This window comes from Plectropomus leopardus, chromosome 12 (assembly GCF_026936395.1).
Source record: "Plectropomus leopardus strain MGB_pleo_1.0 chromosome 12, ASM2693639v1, whole genome shotgun sequence".
Lineage (NCBI taxonomy): Eukaryota > Metazoa > Chordata > Actinopteri > Perciformes > Serranidae > Plectropomus > Plectropomus leopardus.
Window position 1 is genome coordinate 23,371,619 of NC_142187.1, and position 25,519 is coordinate 23,397,137.

At 38.9% G+C, this 25,519-nt stretch overlaps 1 protein-coding gene across 1 annotated transcript in view; it reads right to left on the reverse strand.

The window, feature by feature from the left end:
- The window catches only part of LOC121951898 (solute carrier family 22 member 23-like), an 87,613-nt gene extending 63,999 nt beyond the window's left edge, over positions 1-23,614 (reverse strand). The window contains exons 1-3 of the mRNA XM_042498388.2: positions 22,760-23,614; positions 11,074-11,177; positions 10,837-10,991 (exon numbers count right to left, since the gene is read on the reverse strand). Coding sequence (XP_042354322.2) covers positions 10,837-10,991; positions 11,074-11,177; positions 22,760-23,200 — 700 coding nt within the window. The 5' untranslated portion in view covers positions 23,201-23,614. The remainder of the gene's footprint in view (positions 1-10,836; positions 10,992-11,073; positions 11,178-22,759) is intronic.
- Between the last annotated feature and the right edge of the window lie 1,905 nt (positions 23,615-25,519).

The window sequence follows — 25,519 nt, forward strand, 5'->3', positions numbered from 1 at the left end:
CTATGGGTGTGGTATCTTTCAGAAAAGCAAATTTTCCATGTGTTAATAACAGGGAATAAAGAAATTACACAATCTGAACAGCATAACAATCTATGTAAATATTAACTGCAATTCGTTATCACATTTTAACACATTAAAAAGGGGAGTATTGCTGACTACAGAATAGAAGTCCTTTAAAAGTTGCGTGCTTTATTTACCGTATCATATATGTCCACAGCTGATTTTGACACATTCCATACATACACATACGGTATGGTGCTCGTTCAATCTGTGTACAGCAGAGCAAACATTCCTTGCTACTACACTGCTGCGTCAGAAGCTGTGCCAGAGGGGTTGCAAGCTCATAGACAGTCTGTGTTTGAACTCGATTGGATTTGTTCTGTAGAATCACATGAGCAGAGCAAAATCAGCAGACTGAATGCACATTATAGTTGCAATGAATGAGTAAAACCTTGAAGTCTTTACTGAACTAAGGTAATAACTGTAGGGATTTGGGGCAACCCTTTATGTGATCAGGCCTCATGCAAAAGGTCACCAACTGCTAAAGTATGGCTATCAGAAATAACTGATAACAGTTAAAAAATAATTATTAATTCTGTTAAATAATGTGACTTAATCTACATTAAATCACCTCGTGGGGCACCATTCCCGGAAAGGGAGAAATAAAAGCCAATCAATAAAATCTGTTTAAAAATACACTAAATTAACAATTTGGAACTCTAAACAATAATTAGGTTAAGAATCATAAACAAAAATACCACACTGATAGTAAAGAATGAAGGATTTCGGAGCTCTTGACACAGTCGTTGGCGATTTTCTCAATTTTGTACAATATTAAGCAGACAGCAAATATGATTCCACAAACATTTATTCCAAAAAGAAAGCAAAACAAAACAAACACACAATGCATCCTAACAACCAATATATACAAGTAAATACAAGTGTGGGTGTGTAAATGTGTGTGTGTGTGTGTGTGTGTGTGTGTGTGTGTGTGTGTGTGTGTGTGTGTGTTTGTGAGAGAGAAGGAGAGAGAGAGAGAGAAAGAAAAGGTGAGTGTTGGTGTGAGCATGAACACACCAAAAGCAGAGTTGAATTTACTAACAACAGAAGAACAAAGAAGATGCAAGATTCAAAGATGGCTGCAGAGCAGAGAGGGACCTGCAATCTAGAGCCAGAGGAATAGCAGATGCTTCCTTGAGTCCATGGGAAGGGACTAACACTAAGGTGTGAAAGGTGAAGCACCCTGGGGGTTGAGGCACATGGCTATCTTTTTGCTCCAGAAAACAGAGGACATGCAGTCTCAGCCACCATTTTCCAGTGGAGCTGGACTTACAGACTTACAGGAAATGCGTTCACATGTCCAGTTAAAAGTTGCACAAATGAACAAATCATCTGTGTAGTCCCGTGAATCCCAACATAACTAACACACTTACACTAACTTCCTTTTGACTGATAGATAGTTCTCTTTTAATGCTTATTTTAGTGCTTGTGAATTGCATTTTGTCTCCTTTTGTGTCTCTGTCTACAATTTTGTGTTTTTTTCGCTGCTGACTGTCTTGGCCAGGTCTCCCTTGAAAAAGAGATTCTTAATCTCAATGGGACCAACATGGTTGAATAAAGGTACATAAATAAATAAATAAGAACAGTCAAAGTGAAATGTTCACACACTTGCCTTCAATCTTTGACACAAACCATGATGAAAAAGTGCAGCGGAGCACTGAAATACCATTCATCATTATACCACGCGTGCTATTCTTCCCTGTCTTCCTGTTAAAATGTAGTCTAACGTATGTATGTGTGTACCTAATCACTAATTACTTATCCTTGTCTAGTTTATGTACAAAAGGAGTGACAGCAAACACTAACAACACTATCAGTTCAGTGTAGGTGTCTGGGCGTGTCAGCGGCAATATTACCATATTGATACAAAAAATAACACGAGACTACAACTTCTATTCCCCTTAGAAATAACACTTGCTAAAATGGGCTTATGTAACATTAATGGACCAGACAAAACTGTGATACATTTAACAATCACTCTTTGTCTCCCATATGCTTATTTTTTCATTGTTCTCTTACAGATGTGGCAAGATTCAATAAGCAGCCACCAGTATTATTAACAAAATTCAAGCTTCTTGGGGAATCAAATAGTGTATGCTGTGTGCATTTTGGCCAGGGCTCAGCACAAAACCAGAAATCAGCTTGGAAAACAAGGACATTTCAGCACAGAGGTGCTACAAATACTGGCATTTTGTGGCGCACAGCAACACCTAAGGTTTCCCAAATTTACTGTAGTTTGACTCACATACTATATTTTTTAAATGTTGAATTATCTCGATTCAGGGGTGATTTATCATAAATATACTTGATGTATTGCAGCATCCATATCAGATGTGTAAAATTACTATATTGCAAGTATAAACTGGCACGTCGTTTTTTTAAGTCACCATTACAAGACATTATCAGAACAGTACTTTATTTCACTTTAATATAACTGCATTTTATTTAGCTTTATAACAGTATTTTAATTAACTTTGTTATATCAGTGTTATATTCAACTTAATTATAACAGTGCTTAATCTAACTTTATTAAAAACAGTATTTTATTTAACTCTATTATAACAGTACTTATCTTTATTTTATGAGAATCGCCACCTTAACTTAATTGTACAAGTCGTTCATTCATTAATTTTGGATTTTAGTAGTCTACAGTTGCTTAGAGGATATATATCACGTATTGAAATATAGCCTAAAACTATCACAATATTGTTTTGAAGTCATATCGCCCAGCTGTAATCTACGAGACAAGATTGGCTAGTTCTCAGGAATCATTTATTTCCCCTTAACCATTAGCGTGAGTTTGTCCCAGAGCATTAAAACAGCTTGTTCCTTGTAGCATGACAAACAGAACAGCATCTATGTCAAAGGTTACTGACAGGGAAGTTATAAAGCTCTTTATGATGCATGACCCGAGACATCGACAGAGTCATGTGGTCTGTGTGTCGTCACTCGGCATCTCTCTGCGTATACCTCGCTCTCTGTTTGTCTACTGTATCTCTCTCTACGATGCCTCTCATTAACACACCCATGACATGTACAGGCTTGCCACTTCTGATTCAGGCAATGAAAACTCCACTTAGGACAAGTTTAGAGACATTTTCTCTTTACTGTGAGGCCATTATAAAGACTTCTCAGAGCAAACATCCTGCTTCCTATTAACATTTAATAGTCTCTTTGGGAGATTAAAGGTGTGAGGTGAAAACCATTTAGCTCATATAAATGTACACGTGCATATGCACACATTTAAGATGGTATTTTTGTAGAGAGACACCTCCTGCTAATCCATAATTTTTCTTTCACAGAGTTGTGTACTTCTGTCACTATAATATCACTGCTCGACTGATATTTGGTGTGTATAAACACTTCAGGGGAAAAAAGCAATGTAGGTCTATAAAAGCATTTGATTTTAGCCCCACATAGCTGATGTGGATGCATGATATAACCTGTGTAAACAAAACTCGAGCTCTGGCCCACTGCCCCACAACACAATCACCTCATCCTATATACACCAATCACAAAATGCTCTCACAAACACCCAGCGCAGCCAGCTAGCATGACTCAGTGTGAGGGGGTAGCAAGTTGGGGTCGGCAGTGGGGTGGTGAGGGTGGGGTGTTTACTGCAAAAACACATTAGTGAGCAGCACCATGATGCTGAGCTATAGGCACTATGAGCCTGCCCTGTCTGGTGTTGTGGTGCTAAAAAGGCTAGCACACAGTGATGGAGTCCTAGGGTATAAATAGAAGTGCTGCATCCAATGACTTTCTATAGCTATTGCCTTTGCTATTCTGCTGTTATACTTTAGAGCCAACATACTATTGATCAATGCATTAGAAATATGCATTAGCCTGAGATCCAGATGATACATAGACATACAGAAACATTTCACTTTCACTTGCGGTGGCAGAGTAATTATCGTGCCTCTTAGTCAAGCATTCTTCAGAATCAGAGGTGAAAAATCTTGCCTTCTCCATCCCACGTGCAGTATCAACTAGGGGTTGACAGATTACTGGCCAGGCCGATTATCAGGGCCGAAATTTGTCTGCATCAGAGTTTTATTTTAATGATCGCCAATAAAATTAATTAATGAGAAAGCGTGTGTATTGCACTCAGCCAACTCCAGGGAAGGCAGTCTGCAATACCTGCAAAGAAAGTGCCAACATGGGAGGAACTTTTACTTTGTAAAACCTCAGGGTGATATTTTTACTTATTCATAGTTTCTTTAAATTTTCACTGAACTTTATAAAACAAGTTGCTGGCATTTACTTACTTACTTACTTGCTTACTCGCCATTTATGATGCCAAAAGTTTTGATTAAACATTTGCTAAAGGCATTTCAACAAACTTTTTTGTTGGAGTTTGTTATATTCCAAATTCTAAATTTCAACAGAAATATTTTCGTTGTTATTATAAATGCATATTAACTTGCAAATTTGGTTAACAGTGAGATTCAAGTGCTCCTTACCCTCTGAGCAGAGGATGATATCAGTCGCCATATAATAGAGACAGTAAATGATTGTTATTGTCATATTGTGCCATTGTTATTGTTTAGAAAGGGCTGTCAACACATTATGTCACACTAGAGGCAGACGCTGATATGTTAAACGTCATGCCTGTCACAACTCTTTTGCATCTGCGATACCGGCATGCTATCTATAATCAGCCGTTGTTTGACTCTGTGTAAAAATACAAAAGCAGGATAAAGAAGGGACTTTGCAGCGGCTCCTAAGAGCAACCTCTGTGTAAAAAGGGCTACTGATACCTCCATAGCACAATCAGTCATATACAGGAGGGCAGCAAGGTGCTTTCTTCCAATTACTGCATTACCATATTCACAAGGATGTATAAATGTCTTTGCAAGCCAAACAAAAGAATTGCAATCACTGTACTGCTATTATCTCGAATTAAATTGCAGAAAATAAATGCACTAAGCCTTCAAGATTCATGAACTAAGACTTAATTGCACATGGATTGATGAGAAAGGGGGGATTAGTGTAATGTCTCCAGCGCAAACACAGCCGAAACTGGATTTGGCTCCGACTTTCCTTTGTAAGCACAGTCAAACAAAGCAAGCCACAAAGGCGGATCATGTGGTCTATAATGTTACATGCAAACATGTCGCATGACTGATTCAGAGTCAGGATTATAATGAATATGATGTTTTGCTAGCATGTGGCCAACTGTCATGCGAATACAAAAGAGAAAAAAAAAAAACCTAACAGAGCACCTCCAAATACAAACCATTGATTCTCTCCAGTAATGTGTTATTGAACGACTTTGCTCCTCCTCTTGGAGCAGCTCTTGTGGAGTTTTGTCAATACAGAGTGGCTGTAGGGTAAATATCATGTGACAGAGGCCACACATGATCAGAAATAGGGGTGTCAGTATAGCAACACAAACCCTATACAAATATGCAAACAATTCTCAAACAAACATCTGTCCGTTTAAGCCCTGCTCATGGTGAGGCCCCTACTGTATATAGTGCTTTAGAAAGCTATTCACAGAGAGAAATTTAATTTCCAAAGAATCATAAGGACACAGTTGATCAGTAAAAATAATTTAACAGCTTATGTGGGGAAATTGGTTTATTATTTCATGAAGAAGTGCCAGACTGAAATGGAAAACCCTGCAACAACAGCGAGGAGGAATTAAATTTGACTAATTAGATGACAGGTCTGTGGCTGACTGCAGGTTTTATGCTTGTTAAATGAGGAACTGGTAGCTGGAATTATAATCACCCGTTTCAGCCTGAAGCAAGGAACCGTGAAGTACTTGTGTTTGCTGTAGATGCAAATGGATCAACATGGGTCATCTAACCACACTTCACAATCCCGGTCATGGTGGTAAATGCTGGTCTAGTCAGGGTGAACAAGGATAGATAAATACATCCTATAGAGTTACTAACCAATAAAGCTACAGAAACTTTAAACCTACTATTTTAGATATCCTTGGCAATTTTAAGCTCTTGTGCAACCACAAAGGTTCATTGAATTTTATTGTAGAGAGTAAGGTGTTGCAATAATCTGATTAAAGAGAAGAATGCCTATAAAATTACGAGACTGTTCGTGACCACTTTATTTACTTTGCACTCCCTGTACTGTTTTGGGGTTTGCAGACTGTACGATTGAATGGCAAAGGCTAAGACTAAAAAATAAGGTAGGAAATAGTTGAGCAAAACAGGGAAGCAGGTAGACTTAAAAAGTAGAGACTATGAAAGGAAGCAAAATAACAAAATAAGTTGAAACTACAGAAAAAATAATACTCAGAAGAAAGCAAGGACGAGAAGGAGATAAATCTCTATTCTCGCTGCCAATAATTGGACTCACTACACACAGATGTAGTTTATTTGGAATGCAGCCTTGCTAAAGCATCAGATATTTTCAAATACTGTTTCCTTTTTATCAGTCTGTAGGGTCAAATACTGCTCAGCTGCTCTGGTATTCAACCATTTTAGAGGCACATGATTTGTGTATTCAAATTTAATTCTACTTTTGTATATCAGCAAGTTGCACGTTTCACTGCACCACAATGCAGAACAGATGGCACATGAATTTTATCTCCTACAATGGCAAACACATTAAACTGACATGTTTGTATACAACAAGATGAAGAAATACAGACACATAATTGCAGTATTAAGTCAGCACTGTACAATTTAGCAGTGGACCATTTAAATTGGGCTATAACCATTTACATCTCATTAGTTCAAGCAATTTTTTGACTTTTCTCTTATCTTATTCTTTCATTTGATTATTGTGATCTCTGTGTTGTTTTGCAGACATTGGGTTTTGTTCCCCATACCTCAAGACTAAATGTCATAATTCTACATCAAGACGATGTTGACATGAGATGTTTGGAACAAGTTGGATTTTGGTTATTTAACAACAAAACTTAAAACCCAAAAAAGTCAACATCATCTCTTGTCAGTATTCTATATCAAATTAATGTTGTCATTTGACGTTGACCTGACATTAAATTTTGGTCACCCAACATTACGACTTAAATTCATGTATGTATGTACAGGTGGCCAGCTGGTGAGCAATCAAGCTGAAAACAAATTCTAAGTGTTGTTGGCTCCACTGGATGTTAAAACAAGGCCCTTTCACATATATATATATATATGTGTGTGTGTGTGTGTGTGTGTATATATATATATATATATACAGATGATAACAACAAGATTTTACAATGCAACATCAGAAAAGAAAAATCCCACCTCCAATGTCTTTGCATTTTTAAGACTCTTGATAGAATGCTTTAACACATTTTAATACCAATACCATGGCCTTTTTTTTTTTAATTTATGAATTTAGTGCCTGTTGAAGATTTTTTAAGTATCCACTGGACACCTCATAAAAGCAAAGATTTGACAAAAGTAGTTATATAAGTTTGAATACCAGAGATTCAGGAAAAAAATGACCCCACCACCTCCTATTGGGTTCCAACCACCAGCCTGGGCACCGCTGATTTACTGAACCATAAACTGTGGGCTAATGTGAAAACAATGGATGCAGATGTCAAGTTCATTCAGATTTGATAGGACACCATACTGTACAGCTTATCTCCACCCTTTCTCCTCCACCTATCCCACCCTCTTTCCTTTGTCCTGAGAGCAGACTAAACGGTCCTTCTATTTTGGGAGCACGGCGTGGCTTTTCAAGGTATACAGTGTGGAGTAAATTAGAATGACAAGGACACTGAGGGCCCCTTCCTTCACCATTTCGCCCTTGCTCCCTCCCTCATATCTTTCCCCTCACTCCACTTTTGCCACCTCCCTCCACACTGGTCAATTACTGTGGCCAAAGAGGCTTTTAAGGATCCATCGCTGAGACCACAGTGCGCATCTGCTGCTTGGCCAATTATTAGGACGCTATCGAAAAGTCTCTTTCTCTCATTCTCTTTGGGACTACCACTACATTCCTACTGGACTGATTATTTAAAACCTTTTCACAGAGAGAAGGTCACATCAACAGAGACGATTCATCTCTGAGAAAATGAGTCTCTTCCTGCAGTGATGGGTGAAACTATATTGACGACAAGTTACCACACCACACCCGGCCCCTTCTGCCATTTATCAGATTATTGATTAGCAGTAACAAGGATTAAAATCTCAGGAAAAGACAAATGCTGGTACATCTTAATGAAAATTAAAGAGTTCACTTCAAGGGTAAGGCGACTGGTGCTGGCTGTTGTTCTGTAATGAGAATTTATCCCAACAATGGCATTCAATTTAATAAATGTTAGGAGGTCACTGCAAAACAATTACTCTTCTTTCAGCTGAATGCTACCCTCAGCTAGAGACAAGAATTAAAGTAGAATAGGCTTTTGATGAGGCGTATCTGGTCTGAATTAGATGAGCATCAATGGGAGGAAACTAAGAAATAAGCGTGGGCAGTATGGGTTAAATTAATATTCCAAAACATGTCACAGCATAATCACAATACTAATACATTACAATACCTCATCATATTTAACTGAAGGGTTATTTTGTCTTTTAACAGGCCTAAAACTTAAATTAAAGAAGAATTTCAAGTTTGCAAGATTTAATCTTGTGCCTGATTTTGAATAAAATTAAACATATCTTTCTTTTGGAGGTATGATATTTTGACATGAGATCTTTTTCAGTAATGATGGTAAAACATTTCCTCAGCCCCAACAAAGAAACTGCTCCTGACAACATGCAGGTGAACAGGTGAATCATATTCAGTGGGAAAGGCTCGCTTTTTCTGAAGTATTATTGCTGCATTATTTTTGTGCTATTCCTCCTGCAATGCAAAGGTTTCCTACAAACAAAGTAGCAACTAGCTTTCAGGGGTTTCAAGTGCTCCCTGAAAGGCCTCAGGCAAAATGAGTAAGAAAATAGCCGATGTTTACAGTCAACACAGAAAAGTACAAGTCAGTATTTCAACTGACTTTTCGCCAAACCCCTCCCAGAAACACTGATTGTCCAATAATAGCTTACAACCTTAACCAGGTCTGACAAGACCTGTATTTCTCAACATGCTAAAGGTTGTTTGCATGGGACTCCAGTAAGGGCAATGCTTGTACGGTCACTGCCTTTCTTTTAAAAACTTTCCAAAACCAAAGGAACAGGAGCAAAATTGAATTGATTAAAGTGTGATTGTTTCCTGTAAGGCGGGGTGTGAATGTTGGCTAATTTTTTATTACCTACATCAGTACCCCTGTGTTACTTCAACAGCCAAGGAGATTTACTAAATATGTTATTTAATTTGAATATTACAGGTGACGTTGAAGGATTCTCCATTCAGGACTGGGACCTGAGCTGCTTGGGAGCCAAGATGTCACAGTATATCAGAGTTAAGAGTAGTTGTCTTGTAGTTGTCTAACTTGACAAAAAAAGCGTTAAGATAACTAAACATATCAATGGTCACAGTCAGTGTCTAGTCATGGGGGGGTGTTCAGCAAGGGGGAAAACAGTCCTTCCTTGTGGCCTGAAAATGCTGGGAAAGCCAGGTTCTTAATCAGAATCAGAATCAGAAGCAGAATCTGGTTTTATTGCCAAGTACATTTACATATACAAGGAATGTGACTTGGTGTTTTGGTGGAAAACAATTAACATAAAGGAGAGTATATAAATAGTGAATTTAAATAGAACATAAGATATAAAATATAAACGCAATTTAATTATATAAAATAACAAAACAGAATATAAAGGACACAAAATGTATGTACAAAAGGTGCAATGGATGGATTGTACAGTTTTTCAGATGTATAGTTACAGTGCAAATATCTTAAGTTTAAATAATCAAGTTGATGTAAAGTGTGCAGTGTACAGAAATCCAGTCCAGTGTGCGTTAATGTAATGCATGAAAACGTATTTAGCCTAACATTAATGTAATGTTTTCAGACTCTTCAAATCACATAACAGACACGATAGCATTTACCAAATGTATTAAACCAACCATAACACCAGTACCCTGCAGCCATTTACACTATGACGTAAGAGACAAGCAATACAATGTGCTACCACAATATCATGCAGAGATTTGCAACCTTGACAACTACAGGCCATTTGAGACTCACAACTTTTTTTTATCAGTGGCTAAATAATCCAACAGTTTTCATAAATCATTAGATCTTTTTTGTTTAACCAGAGACAGCCCTAAAATCACCACTGCCAAACCCACCAGATTCCATGTAAATTATCAGTCATTTTAGCATGTACAGAGCCAGCAGATTTTCCCTTCTAACTGGGTGAAATATGAGTTTGTTTCAGTCAAACTAGAGTTAGTGATTGTTGGCAAAGAGGAAAGACAAACCTCTCTGTACAAATCCTCTCCATACATGTGGTGTCATCTAGTAAGAATTAAAATCTGAGCCTGTCAGTGGCAAAACCAAGCACTTTTAGTGAACATAAATTGACGTTGCGAACATCCCTGAGTGTTGACATTGCAGCCTGGCCACTGCTCTTACTCATATTGGACAAAATTCAAAGATTGTTGTTCTCATTAGTTACTTAGACACAAAAATATGAGTAAATAGGGTCCAGATTAAAAATTTCCCCATTAACTCAGGATCTTTAATTATATTTGACATGCAAAAGCTATGCAGCAACTCTTTACCATTAGAACAAAGGCTTTGTTCTCCCCCTTGGCGAAAAAGGACGTGATGTTATGTTGGGTTTCCACAAGGGGATTGTATCTAATACTTCCTCTTGTCAAAGTCTTTTGTCATGTGCTAGCTAGACAGAAGTAGCAACAATAACAAATGTGGCATAGGACGCATTAACACAGAGCTGTGAGATGATAAAAACTTACTGAGGACGTAGAGAGAGAGGGTGATCCCTGCCAGGCAGAAGCCCTCAAAGAAACGCAGGGTGCTGAACATGGGAACGTTAACAGAGAAGGCCACGGTCAGACCAAACACCAGCATGAACAGCACTGATATGATCAGCACCGGGTGGCGGCCAAACCTACGGAGCAAAGGAAAAATTATTTTCGGACCATGGACATCAGTTAATAAGACTTTATGTTGCAAGAACATGAAAATCTTACCAGTCAGCAAGGATTCCAAACGTCAGGTATCCAAAGATGGATCCCACCAACAGAGAAAACTTGGCAATGTGGACTTTCCATGCTGAGTCACACACCAGACTCCACTGTAGAGACAAACAAACACAGAAACTTAGGCTGGGAACAAAATGGAGGTGAAAGCAAGGTTATAGCTAGGTTATAGTTTTTGAGGATTAGTCATCTATGGACTCTACCCTTCACTACAGTAGGTCTGTCTTATTTATTGGGCATTATCACCATTTCAAAATACATAACACTGGCATGTGAGAAGGGTATATAGTGTAACATGGCTTCCTGGTACTTTGTGTCATATGAACACTGACATTATGCCTCCAACAATTACATTTTCTTTCATTAATTCAAGACAAAATCGAAAAAGTTATTGTTTATCATTACAGTTTAGGCTCAATGTCAACAAAAAATAGTACATCTCTAAACACACTTGTTTTATGTAGTAATGACTCACTCACACAAAAAATAAGTATCAAAGTATCAAAAAGCAATATAAATTTTCAGAATGACGCAATGGGGTTTTCCTCCACTTGTAAATACATGTTTATGCAAAGCCAGCATCATGTATTTGCCTTACAGTGCCACTAGAAAGGTTGGAAAAGCTAATTTATCCTCTTGAAATTAACATCAGGGATTAAATCATCTCTACTACTGCTATTATTACTATATGCTCAGTCAAATTCAATGGGTGTACATTAGATGGCATTTACTATTTGTTCATGCCACCCCTTGTGTGTGTCGAGGTGGTGTACATTATTAGAGTCAGCTCTGCATCTTCTCATTTTCTTTGCAGACTGAAACTCTCAGCGGAGGGCTTTCTAGAGTGCAAACAATGCAAACGCACTGTGACAAACAGACTTTGTACACAGCACCGATTGTAGTGAGGTGCAGCAGCAAATGTAGATTCCAGTGGAATATTTGCATTTCTTGTTCTTGTTTTCAGAAAAAAACTCAATACCCAAAAGAATTTACCCAAACCTGCAACTTTGACAACCAGTGGCATTATTATTTAATGATCCAAGTAGAGTAGTTTATCCTGTGAGGAACAGAAGATGAATTTTGGAGAGGAGGGGGATATAAGGGGTCTTTTTGGCAACATATGCCTCCCAGCTGTCTGTGCTGACAGAAGTGGCAGGAAGGAGCGTGGTGACCACAGCAGGTGCAATTCTGCCTAAGCTTTTCACTATATCACTACCACTGTAAAGAATATGGGGACATTTATTTCCAAATGATATATATTTAATGCAACAGCTCAACCCCATCTTGAAATACAAAGTGTAGTTGGTTCTAATATTTTTCTCTGAGAGGCTCTAACCTCTCATAACCTCCAGCAAAGTGACCTGTTCAGAATGGAACGCTCCAGGATTACCCAGACCCACCCAGCCATCACATGATCCAAGCATGCCACTCATTCATGGTTTCAGTATCGATGTCAGCAGAGGAAAAAGGCATAGAGAAGCAAACGAGTTCCTGTTACGCAATCGCTGCACAAGCTAAGGTTTTAAAAACTGAAGCCGCCCTCCTCCGGGACGATGACAAACCCTCATGTTGACATGAAACTCTGAGTCTGTGATTACACAGCCAAATGCCATGCACAGCTGGATGTTTGGTGACTGCAGAGCAGACATCTGCGGGTGACCACAGACTGATGACCAAGATGTAAAATACCAACATATCCCCGAGTCACATGCCAGAGACAAAGCAGCAAGTGTTAAGAGCTGTTGAAATGTGTGGCGAAAGGGGCCAAGCGTGGTAGAATTTCTTAACATTAAAGGTCCCATGTAGTAAAAAGGGTTAGGGATTTTCATTTCTTTTTTAATAGCAGGTAAAGGGGCTATATAAAAACTGAAAGCATCAAAACACTCAAACCATACGGAACTGTTAACTGTTCAGATCAGATCAGCATATCAGCCATATAACAGAGATGGGAAATGACTGCTGTTGCCGTATTAATGCCTTGTTTTTGTATAAAGTGGACTGTCATTAGTCACACAAGAGGCTAACGCTGTAGTTTTAAACATCACGCCTGCCACCCCTCTTTTGGTTCTACGATGCCAGGGTTGGAAATTAACTTTTTGGTCCACTTGCCAGTTGCCATGGTGGCTGGTGGATTCAAAAATCTACCAACCTCTCAATAGATAATATTTGTTTTTTGGCAGTTGAGTGAAGCAAATCTACTACCAGCCACCAGCCAAATGCTGATAAAATGTGCATTTGGCTGGTGGCTGGTGCTAATTTCCAACCCTGCAAATGCAATTTAAAATCACACACTGGAGCAGCCTGATGCAGCCATCATTTGGCTCTGTTTTAAAATACCAATACAGCATAAAGAGGGGACTTTGTAGCAGCCCTATTGCATGATCTCTGTGTAAAAAGGGCTATGGACTCAAGCTGTTGCCTAGCAATGCCATTCCAGTGAAAAGATAGATCTATCTATTAGGGGTGTAAATCACCAGTTTAATCACAATACAATATTCGCCATTATCACAAAGTCTGGAACAATTTAAGACAATATCATATGCCCATTTAACACAGTCTGTTACAGAAAAACCTGCCACCCCTTTCTCTTTTTTTGCTTTTGGCCACAAAATATAAAAACATCACATAAATAATGTTAATAATTGCTACATGTTAAGTGCAGTAAAGGTTCATTTAAATTGATTTTCTCTGAAAACTAAACTTATTTGATTTTGGCACACATGGCACTGAACAGTGTTTTTACTTATTAATTCATTAATTTATGTAACCCAGGATCACAATGATCAATCAGAGCAGACTGGGCTTTCCAGGATGGGTACTTAAAGAGACAAGTTCTGAAACAAACAGAAAAATAATGTGGGTTTTTTTTTAATATAAAAGCATGTAAACATGTTCTAGTAGAAACCCAAAATAAAAGTATGAACCTGAAAATAAGTATAATATGGGACCTTTAATGTGTTTTATTTCAAAGCATCTACCAACTCACATGTATTATTAACCAGGATTCTCTTCAGGCCAGTTCCCTAACAGAGCTTATGCACAAACATTAATGTGCACCCATACTGCGAGCAGCATAATAAATATGACTTTCACATAAAGCAGAGCAAAGAAATCCCAGAACTCAGCCAAAGCATGAGTCAAATCCTCAGAGCTTGTATGCTATGCCCCTATTATTTCTGCCAGTTGCTCCCCTGCTATTGTCTTGCTCATTTGCGAGTAATGACTAGCAGTCAGTGTGTGGAGCTGGGTTATACGCATAGCTGACAGAATATGCAGAACAATGAAGGGCCAAAAGAAAATCAGTTAAAATCCCCAGGGTGTCTGTTGACTGCTCTCAAATGACCGGCGGCCACCAATGACCAGCCTGCACCATTGAGTCTCATTAGCTCAGATGAAGACACTCTCAACTACAGCTGCACAATTTTGCACTCGCTGAACTACAGAGCCATGGGAGGGGGGTTAAAAGAAGGGGAGTGAGTGAGGGAGAGCGGGAGATGGAGGAAAGCACAGGAGGAGGGAGGAATAAAGAATATACAATGTAGCAACAGAACATACAAAGAGATGAAGAGAGTAAAGCGAGTATGTGTAAGGACTAACAGGGGAATGAAAGAGCAATAGGGATGCCTAAAAGCAGTTGTGAGGAGAAAACACATGGATAGACTGCTGCATAGTTACTGCCTAGCAACAGACCATCATTGTGGTTATCAGACTCTTTCTGCCTCCAAGTACAAGTTTGAGCACCACTGCCGCACCGAAGGGCTGGAATCCTGTGATACGGGGGTAGCTCAGGTGAGGATAACAACAGAGAGAGCAAAAAGATAAAGCCATACTCTCCTTCCATTGCATCTTTGTGGTAGAAAGGCGTCAAGAAGGAAACAATATCCAACATTGGAGATGTAGCCTGAGGTACTTACAGCCTTGGAGCAATTTGGTATGATGTATGTGTGACTGTGTCATACTACTGTAGAATCCAAACTATAGTGCATTTCAAATGATAACATATTTGGCAAGTTGGCTGTTGTCAGTTATGTTTTCCTGCAACCAACAGTGACAGATGGTGACACGAACCTTTTAACGTCGATCTATTATTCATCACCTCCTTTTGTTGACAGTTAAAGAATATTTAATTGCCCGGAAAGACGGGCTTTTAATAAAATAGGATGTCTATGCAATAGAGAGATGCAAATACTTTTGAAATTGGTGCTACATAAAACGGAGACAAAAGACGGTTTTGCTCAAGAGGTAGAAAACTTATGACTACCAGAATGCACTGTGCAACACCAGACCATCAAACGCTCCTGCTGGTGGGTTATGTAATGCAAACTCATATGTTTGAAATAATGGCAGCTAGCTAGTAAGAAACAGTCTCTTATTACAGTTAAACAGTAAGCTAAAACATGTTTCTGAAAAAAATTGAGACAAGAAATAAGCAACTTAGTAACAGAATCTTGGTTCATATTTGATCAGCGCTGCTTAGTTTTACAGTTTGATGTTTGAGTTTTTTTGCCTCCATTTTACTGTCCAGGAAGCAGTATGGCACCCACTTCCTGTTGACAAACGCTTGTTATTACAGCTAAACACAGTACTAAAATGAGTTACTAAAAAAGTTTAAGATGAAAAATAGTCAGCGCAGTGAACACAGTTTTATCGTCTGATTGTATTTCGGTCGAGAAAGAGAAAGCGGATGGGTCTGTCTCAGGATCTGCTTGTATACTATTTGTGTCCGCAGCAGCAGCATGGGTGGTGGGCAATACGAAAATGAAGTACACCCTGTAGTTTGAGCAACAGCCCTGAGAGCCAGCAAAACTCCAGCAGATGACACAAATCAATGCAAAACACAACATGCAGCTGAGTTTTGCTGGCTCTCTGGACTGCTACTCAAACTACATGCTATACTTCTGCATTTTCATATTGCATATTGACTTTCGCCAGAGGATGGGGAGGGGGATAACTAGGCACTAGGTAGATGGAGGGAAGTTTACTTCAGTTCATCTACACATACTACCCACATTGTTTTGATTCGAAACTGGTTGAAGATCAGAAAAAGAGACGGGACATGTTTCAACGACAGACCAGCACTCTTACAACCTGCATTCCATCACACAACACTAAAAACAAACTTCCACTACAGCAGAAGGGCCAGGCACCCAACAATGTTCACCCCTCCCCGTTAGGAAACTTATCAGAAACACACACTCTTGTCACACATAGAGCCTCAACAGAGCTTTATCTCTGGGTCACACAAGCATCTTTCCTCCCAGCTGACGCTGTGAGTGGCTGTCATTGTGTGCTGACTGGGTATCTACAGCGGGGGTCATCGCCTTTCGACAGCTGAGACCGTTTCAAAGTGTCCCACATTGATCCAGGGTCTGTGGAAGGAGCCAACCAGCTGGGTAAACAGTATGAAGGGACATAGAGCAGAGAGGCCTGCATGGGTGTTTAACTGCAGTATCATCTTTCAGATCTATGGGTGTGCAACCTCCAGCACGGTGATACTGGGTCCGGGTGTACCCGCCAACGTGCTCTTACAACATATCTTCCTTATCACTTTCCTACAATACTCTAACTTACAGCAAAGCAAGACAAGGCACTGAAATACTGTACATTTGCACCATATATGCACTGGTGAAGTACTTAAAATATCGCTCAATTAAAGGTATGTTAGGCACGATTTTCCAAAAAATAAATAAATGAATAAATAAATAAATATTTTATTTATTTAACCAGGTTGGTGCCATTGAGATTAAGAATCTATTTTTCAAGGGAGGCTTGGACAGTCAGCAGTGGAAAAAAAACAAAATTGCAGACAGAGACACCAAAGAAGACAAAATACAATTCACAAGCACTAAAAAAAACATTAAAAGAGACCTATCTATCAGTCAAAGGGGAATTTTCCAGGGGACATTTGTACAACCAGGCAGGCTAAGGACAACAAAATTCTATAGAATCTGCTTCTAACTCTTTCATTTTAGATTTTAAGACATTTAGTGACACCAGCTCCTTGAGTTTCAAGCCATTTTGCAACAAATTCCAGGCTGAGGGTGCAGAATACCCAAAAGCCCTTTTCCCAATAAATACACTCTAGACTCATACAAAAGTAATTACTTGTAATCATCAGTTATGAACTCTTAGAAGTGTGTGGCGGTGTATTTATCTGCAGAGACTCGGCCCTCTGCCTGTATTTTCTTATTTTCTTTTTATTTAGTTTGGGATGTTCCTGGGCACAGCGTGCAGAGTTCAGGACTTTATAAAAGGCAGAGACCAGACTGTAAGCAGCACACATCCAAGAGGAAGCTAAAAAGAAAACACAAAGGGGAGTGAGTCTGGGGCTTTGACTTTCGCCGGTGATACTGTAAACAAACAGTTCTAGCATAGTAGACCTTTAATCTGCATTTATAATTGACCAATTTACATGTCTTTATTATTGAATTATTCTGTGTGTAGAGCTGCAACAATTAATTGATAATCTAACTTGATAATCAATCAGTTTGAGTAATTTCTTTTAGAAAAAAAAGTCTAAATCCTCTGATTTCACCTTCTTAAATGTAAACATTTTCTGTTTGCTTTACCTCTCTATGACAATAAACTGAACATCTTTGCATCTTTGTGTTGTCAGCAAAACAAGACATATGAGAACATCATCTTGGCCTTTGAGAAACACCAATCAACATTTTTCACCTTTTTTTTTTTTTTTTATTTTATAGACCAAACAACTAATCTATGAATCTAGAAAATTACTGTAAGAATAATTGACAATTATAGTAACTGTGTTTTGCAGACCTAGTTGGGTTTATAAAATGTAAGAAAATACTTACACATGTATATAGCCGTTTCTCAAAGCCTAAACTTACATCTTCAAATGTCTTGTTTTGCCTGACCAGAGGTCTGAAACTATTCAGTTTACTCCAACACATGCCAAAGAAAAGTAGCAAATCTTCACAATTTAAGTAGCTGTAACCAAAAACTATAGCAACTGTGCTTTAAAATGTATAGATTATAAATACTTTTTCTATTGATCAATTAATTGGCTTAATGTTTCAACTCCAAAAATCAATAGAAAAGTAATGGGCAACAATTTTGCCATCAGATTTATCATTTTGGTCACTTATGGAAAAATGCCACATATTAGCTGTTTCCAACTTCCATACTATGAGGTCTTGATGCTTTTCTCATGCAATATCTTTTGGGTTTTAGACTCATGATCAGACAAATTAACCCTTTGAAACCTGGAGTGACATCAGACATCAAAACTTTGACAATTATTTGAATCTTTGAATCCTGAAGAAATTGTTGAGATTTCTTTTTAAAATCATAGGGAAAAAAGTTGATGAGCAACTTGGCAAGAAAATGTTCCACAAATTGCAAGAAATCTAGAAAAATTAAGAACATTATTTGTTAAAAGATTGGGGAAAATATCTAGGGAAAAAGGCTAGGGAAAAACTATACTTTTTATTATAAAATTATATATTTAATCAAACGTTACAGTCTTTAACTGTTTTTCGTCTTTTTTTCAGGTAATTTTCTTGTACTTTTTTTTGTAATTTCTTGCAAATGTTTGGGTCATTTCTTCTTTTGTTGCTCATTGTCTTCTTCCCATGTTTTTGAAAGAAATCAAGCCAATTTGCTCAGGTTTCAAGGGGTTAAGTGATCTGTAAACATTAACTTGCAGAACTTATTACTAGCATAATTTTTTACCATTTTCTGACATTGTTTAGACTAAACAGAAATAATTCTGTTCTAAATTAAAAATAGCTTGAATGTATAGTAGTGTTGTAATATTGTACCAGTTTTTAACGCTGTTTTACAGTGAAGGTTCAAACTAGATGTTAAAATCCTCATCAGTCCCAAAATGTCTCTGATTGATACAAAAGAGTTTCACTGGGCATCGGAGTAGAGGTTAATCTTCGCTTTCAAGCGGCTTGCAGGCCACAATTTGGGGCAGGCGTGTGCAGCTGCTACCCATCTAGATGGGAGTGGAGAAGGATAGGTTGCAGAGAGACTCTATCCGTCTCTGAGTAATGATACATTCTCATTTCTGAAGGCTCAGTCCAATTAAGATGGACCCTGAGGAGAGCTTTGACTCAATTAGTATGGGTCTCCACATTAACCACTTTGGATCCTTCACCACCACCTCAACCTCCATCAAAGCTGCCTTTCTGTGACGCCCCAAGAAAGACGAGTGAACAGAGATGTGCTTTTGAATCTGGAGGCGCACTGTGAAAACATCTGCATATATTTACATGCTTTCCTCGTGTAATTTGATGGGTTTACAGAGTGACATGGGATTAGAATGTGTTGGTACGTTTTGACAGACACATTTCGTCTGTGTTGTCACTCTGCTCTGCGTTTTAGGGATCGAGTGTCACAGATAGTTGAGCCCAGTCATGTGCAGTTATGCCTGCAATCCAAACACAGGGAGAAATGCCAAGTCATCACTTCCTGCTATAGTGTCACATCCTAGTTTCTGTGCCATGGTGGGGAGAAAGGGGCCTTGAAAGAGCGAGGGACGGGTCGAGGCCAGCGACAGTGGATTCTGCCTCAATTTTGGCTCCGATACAGGATTTGCCCTCATGCCATCCGGTTCAATTTCTCCTGACGGTGACCTTGTCAGAATGTGGATTGCATGGGTCAGGGAAGACGAGACACTTTAACCAACTGCTCAGGCCTGTCACTGATCTGCAGTGGTGGTAGTGTCAACATGACATTCTCCGTATGTGTGCAAAAGCAACACAAATATTAGAATCTACAGGTTAACACCAGCATGAGAGCGGGGCCACCAGTGTTTTAGTACCAAACCCAGGGTAGGGCAATATATGAATATTAGATCAATATTGTGATATGAGACTAGATATCGGCTTAGATTTTGGATATTATAATATTGTAAGTGTTGTCTTTTCCTATTTGTGAGATTGTTCTAGCTGTTCTATTATATGCCTTTACTCAACCTGCAAGAATGAATCGATTTGATGATTGATTAATCGGGTTGAGTTTTTTTTTTTTAAGATACAATTTTTTAAAAATCTTCCAGCATCTTAGATTTGAATATTTTCTGGTTTCTCTCCTCCCCTGTGACAGAAAACGGATAATGATTTGTCATTGTGAGCACTGGGAAATACTGATCAACATTTTTTCACAATTTTTTGATTTTTGTTTTTGACCAAAAAATAATCAATAAATTAAGAAAATAATCGACAGATTAAAGTCTTTCCCCACTTTGTCATTATATCAACATTACTGATGATTATTAATCAGAAATCTCATTGGATAAATATTTTGTCAAAACATCATCTGCCAACTCTACAATATTGTCACAGTATTGATATTGAGGCACTTAGAAAAAAAATATTGTGATATTTGATTTTCTCCATATCACCCTAACCAAATCCTTCTCTGAATTTCTTACCCATGAGAAAAAAAATGCAATTCTTTGATTGTTAGTAATAAGTCTCCACCCAATTGATTTCTCTCACATATGACTTCATATTCAGCTGTTTGGAGCATTTTGAATTATCAGCCTGGCTTGAGTTCATGTAACCCCACCCCCCCAGATTACCCTGTGGACAGTAAATGAAATCAAGACTGAAACTGTCCCCCTGGCTAGTGACTGTATTGAAATGCCACAGTTGCATTTAATTTGCTGTATTTTAACAGGGACATTATCAGTGATAAGCAGACGGGCTGCTGGCATCACAGTGGACGCAAGCTCAGGGTGCCTCAACCCCCCTCCTACAGCACAGAGAGGCTTCAAAGCCCGGCTTCAGCTCTAACTCCTCCTGATAAGCCTTTTGATTATGGCGTGCATGCCATACTCTTCAGAGGTGAAGATATTGCACATTGAAATGCAATTTGCTGAGCTCTGCAAAGCTGTGTGAGGTCATTGGAGAGTGTATTGACACTTTAGACTTTTCTAAGCAGTTTTGAACATTAATATCCATTTATTCTTTCCCTTTTAATGTTATCTGAACATGATAAGAGTCATTTCCCTGAGGATTTGATCATATTATCCTATCAATATAGAGAATTGAATTAGTATTTTAGCACCTCATGGTTCCCTCATCTCAAATACAATCCTTTTTTTGACATTTTTTTTGGCTAGATGCCTGAAATGAGGTTAACACAAGCTTTAGAGACTTTCATGTTTTGCTCTACGACATGAAATACGTCAGTAAATACGGTTGCGAACAAGTGGCTCAATGAGTCTACAGAACACCAACACACTGATCCGCGCCGAACACAGCTTTACAGACTCGTAGTGGTGGCGACGCGACCATAGTGTAGTTCATTTACAGCCTAGCAAAAGGTTTTTACCTCTGACGATTGCATTTAGGCTTCAAAAATCCTGAATGTGGTGTTCATTTATGAAGACTGTCTTGCTGAACAAAACTTTTGTTTACCATAAAGCTTATTTTTGGCAATGATCCAAAATCCTATAGAAAAATCCCACATGCTTTATGTCCAGGGAACCAGGGCAACATTAGCTTTCAGATTGGCCAACAGAAAAACATCATCCCAGGGGCACTCTATTGAATTCACATATACTCAAAGAGCCCTGTTGATCATGCTTTTCAGAAATAAAACTTGATATCTTGACGTAAGGGTGTAGGTTTCATGGAAGGACACATGAAATGTGGGGTTTGGAGTCCTTTCTCATTACATTTTGAACATCAAACACTTCATTTCCTTGCCCGGGTCCAGTCCTTTAAATCCACCCACTCGACTGAGATGACTGATTCTGGATGGAAACGGAGTGAAACAAGCTGGCAATTCTGTCTGATGTAAGGCAATTCATTTCCTGCATTTTAGGTGCTTTTTGTGCATCTATTTTATCTTTTGCCTTTTCTGCATCAATTTATGCTGGAAATATCCTCAGTATTTTGGGGGATGAGTCTCCTGAAACCCTTTTGGAAAATGTATGTCTCTATGCAGCATCCACAATGTGAGAAGAGCTGATAGGTGTAATGAGATACAGAAAAACCCTTCCTCCTCCAGCTTGCAGACCAACTCTGATGACTGCAGGCCTATTCTGTCTCCCCAGCCTCCCCTGGCTTGTGCAGACAGGAATATTCCAATACAATAGTGATGTGACTTGAGTTAAAGACATCTCAGACACATTAAACAAGTGCCCAGAAAAAAAAAAGCTATATCACCCTGGTGTTTGGTTAGGGCAGCGACAGGGGCGGGTGATGTTTGGCCAGGGATGGGGTTGCATTATTCCAGAGAGTTTCTCTAATGACCTTTGCTCCGAATCAAAAGGCTTCATGTCTATTATGTCCATTGCAAATTCCACCAACACTGGCAGTTTTACCTTGTGTGCCAACGGCGTCTCTCTGCAATAGGTCACACTATTTGTGTCAGCTGCTGGGATGAGTCACTCACTGTCAGCACCGTGCATGCTCTCACATATACTACTTTCAGGGTCCAATGTGAGCCAAATGTGTGAATCTCCACAGAATAGAAAATGAGTCAGTGCTAGACGGCCCACTGTGAAGAAATGCACGCATTGGATGCACTAACGGAGGCACAAGCACTAACCAGGAGCTGTCAAATATTCTGCATATGACTGCTGCTGCTGAAAAGTGAGATTTTTTTTTTGAGGATGGTGCCAGAATTTCTCCCTCATTAATACGATCAGGGCGGATGACAGAAGCATAACACAATATGATGGAAAGGAGCTTACCTTTGTAACCACGTTCTGCACAAGTCCCGTGTGCAGCTCAAATGTCCACTCACTGCACCTACACTGCATGTTGGCCGTGTCATTGTGGCTGCCGTAACTTCCATTGGCATTTATATAATAAGCTGCCCGCGCGCTGATGTTTTTTGGACTGTCTAACAGCGATGAATGGCTCGCAGTCTGATTAGTCAGGTTTGCCAGAGGCTGGATACATGTGTTGTTCGGCTGGGCCAGGAGGAAATTATCAGAGTACTGGCTGAATCCAATAAATAACGCCGGGATCCATGTCAGCACGATCAGCTGTTTCTGGTACTTCCCAAATCCCCCGAGAAATGGCAGCACGGAGCCGTCGATCCGTGTCAGCAGCCCCGGCGACGTGGTTTCGGGGGACACGAAGCCGTTCTCCGGTTGATGGTCCTCCGTGTCGAGCTGCACCACGGCCATCGCGGTTTCGCCGATAGATGCCTCCGTTGTGTAGCGAAGCCGGGGTTGCAGTGCTACCCCCTGTCGACTCCACAATGCGTCAATGCCCCCAGCTCCGCCGGTGAAAGCCGTGCGCAGTCAATCACTGGAATGGAAATAAGACGCACCTCTTTATTATCAGGAAGCACTTCCCTCCGCCTGACACCAAAACGCGTGCGGGCACCGACTTCAGGCTCGAGAACCCAAACATAAGGCGGATTGCAGTGAATTTGAAAGCAACGACGAGGAAAACTATGTCATTATCTTTTTCGTCGGCTCATTCATTGTCATCTGTGTCGGTCAGCTGTGGCAGAGGAGCCCCAGGAAGTGATTCCTGCGGGAGCCACAGGTAACACACCTGCCCACAAAGGCTGTGTGCTGCTGTTGACTCTAACCCAACATGGCCACCTGTAACCACTGGTTACCACTTTGAAAGGAAATTGCTCACTCTGTGTGCAACTGCAGAGCAAGTCAGCCACTGAAAAATAATTTTAGATGTTTATAACAATGTAAAAACAGGCAGTGAAAAGATATTAGTGCTTTTGTTTGGAGTTTTTTTAAAAAAGTAAATAAATAAACACATTGTTTTATCCTATTTATTGTAACCACTCGATGTATAAGTGTGTATAAAATCTTATGAAAGTGTCAAATCAAACCAAACCATAGCAACCGTGGTTCCACACATTCTAACTTTCTCTTAAACTGTTTTCGTTTATATAGTTTTTTTTTTCTTTTTAGAAATTTGAATTTCAAACAAGAAACAAGATATTTGGGGGTTTACCTAGTGACATTATCTGAAAGTATTGTTGATTAAAGTTAAATACATAATGAATTCATACATGCATAAATATAAAGACTTTTGTCATTATTTACTTGTTTAGTCATTTATGTAGGGCTGTGGGGTTGGGTGGGGGGGTACAAAAAAAAAGTGTCATTGATGTTAATTATATTTCATTGTATCTGTTAAAATTAATGAATGCAAAGATTTTAAATGTATAGTGTCACAGATGTCCTGTCAACAGGGGGTGGGAGGAGGAGGAGGAGAAGGAGGAGGAACCTCTTCTGTCCCCGCCTGTTTGTGTAGTAAACAATAAAAACATGACATTTCTACTTCAGCTGCCAGCAAAGGTGAATGATTAAAGAAACATTATTGCTCTTTATATAACTTGTAATCAAAGATGTGAGCAGAAACCTCTAATACAGGAGCAATGAGTCAAGACTGGGTCACTATCGGGTTAACAGAGTGTAAACATTGATTTTCGACTGTTCATAAGGGACAGAGCAAGAGGAAAATAAACAATGTGTTTGTCAAAGATTGAAGGCTTTATTGTTTTCTACTTTGTTGGCAAACAGATGTTTTATCTGTTTCTGGTTAAGGTGGCTGATGAGAGTCAGAGTCAGCATTAGCCTATGCAGTTCCTCCGACTTAGTTATGTTTTTGTTAGTTTTTTTTCACAGTGGTGTTCACTAGATCTCACTGAGGTTTTTGCCTAATTTTGTAAAGTCTCATACAATTCTGCAGGGCCCAATTTTTAATACAATATGAAGGGTTTGTAACTTCCTTTATTGAAGGTTACTCTTTTACTCATCACTTTTTTATTTATGCATTTACAGATCAATAAGATATTTTTTGAAAAAGAACTTTTAACTTGCCTAAAGGCAGTGGTGAAAGTACATTAAGCTTACTCAAGTACTTCACTAAAGTACATTGTTGAGGAATTTGTACTTTAGTCTAGTATCTTCATTTTATATTTACATGTAAAAGTTTTGGTTAAAGTTCATTGCAGATTATTTAAGTTTAAGTGTGTAGGATTTTTCTGGCATCTAGTGGTGAAGTTGCAGAACTGAAACGTCTCGCTTGTGCCAAGCAAGTACAAGAACTGCAGTGGGAAACAGGAAAAGTGCTATCCAGAGCCAGTTTTTGATGGTAGAGGACCCACTGAGTACGTTGATACAAATAAATAAATAAATAAATAAGTCTCATTCTACAAAAAAAACACAACTACTCTTATTTCCAGGGCATTTTATAATAATATGAATATCTGCCAATAGATGCCCCCAAATCTTCCACATTGGTCCTTTAATACAAAGTATAAATCATCTTATAAAATATTATATATTATTAAAGTGTCATTAAATGAGCTCCACCTGTACCAGCTGAAGCATTAAAGCAGCTGCCTGTCTTTATGCATAATCAGTACTTTTACTTTTGTATATTATAATATTTTGATGCTAATGTTTTTGTACTTCTACGTGAGTAACAATTTTAATGCAAGACTTGTTGTATTTCTGTTTTTACTT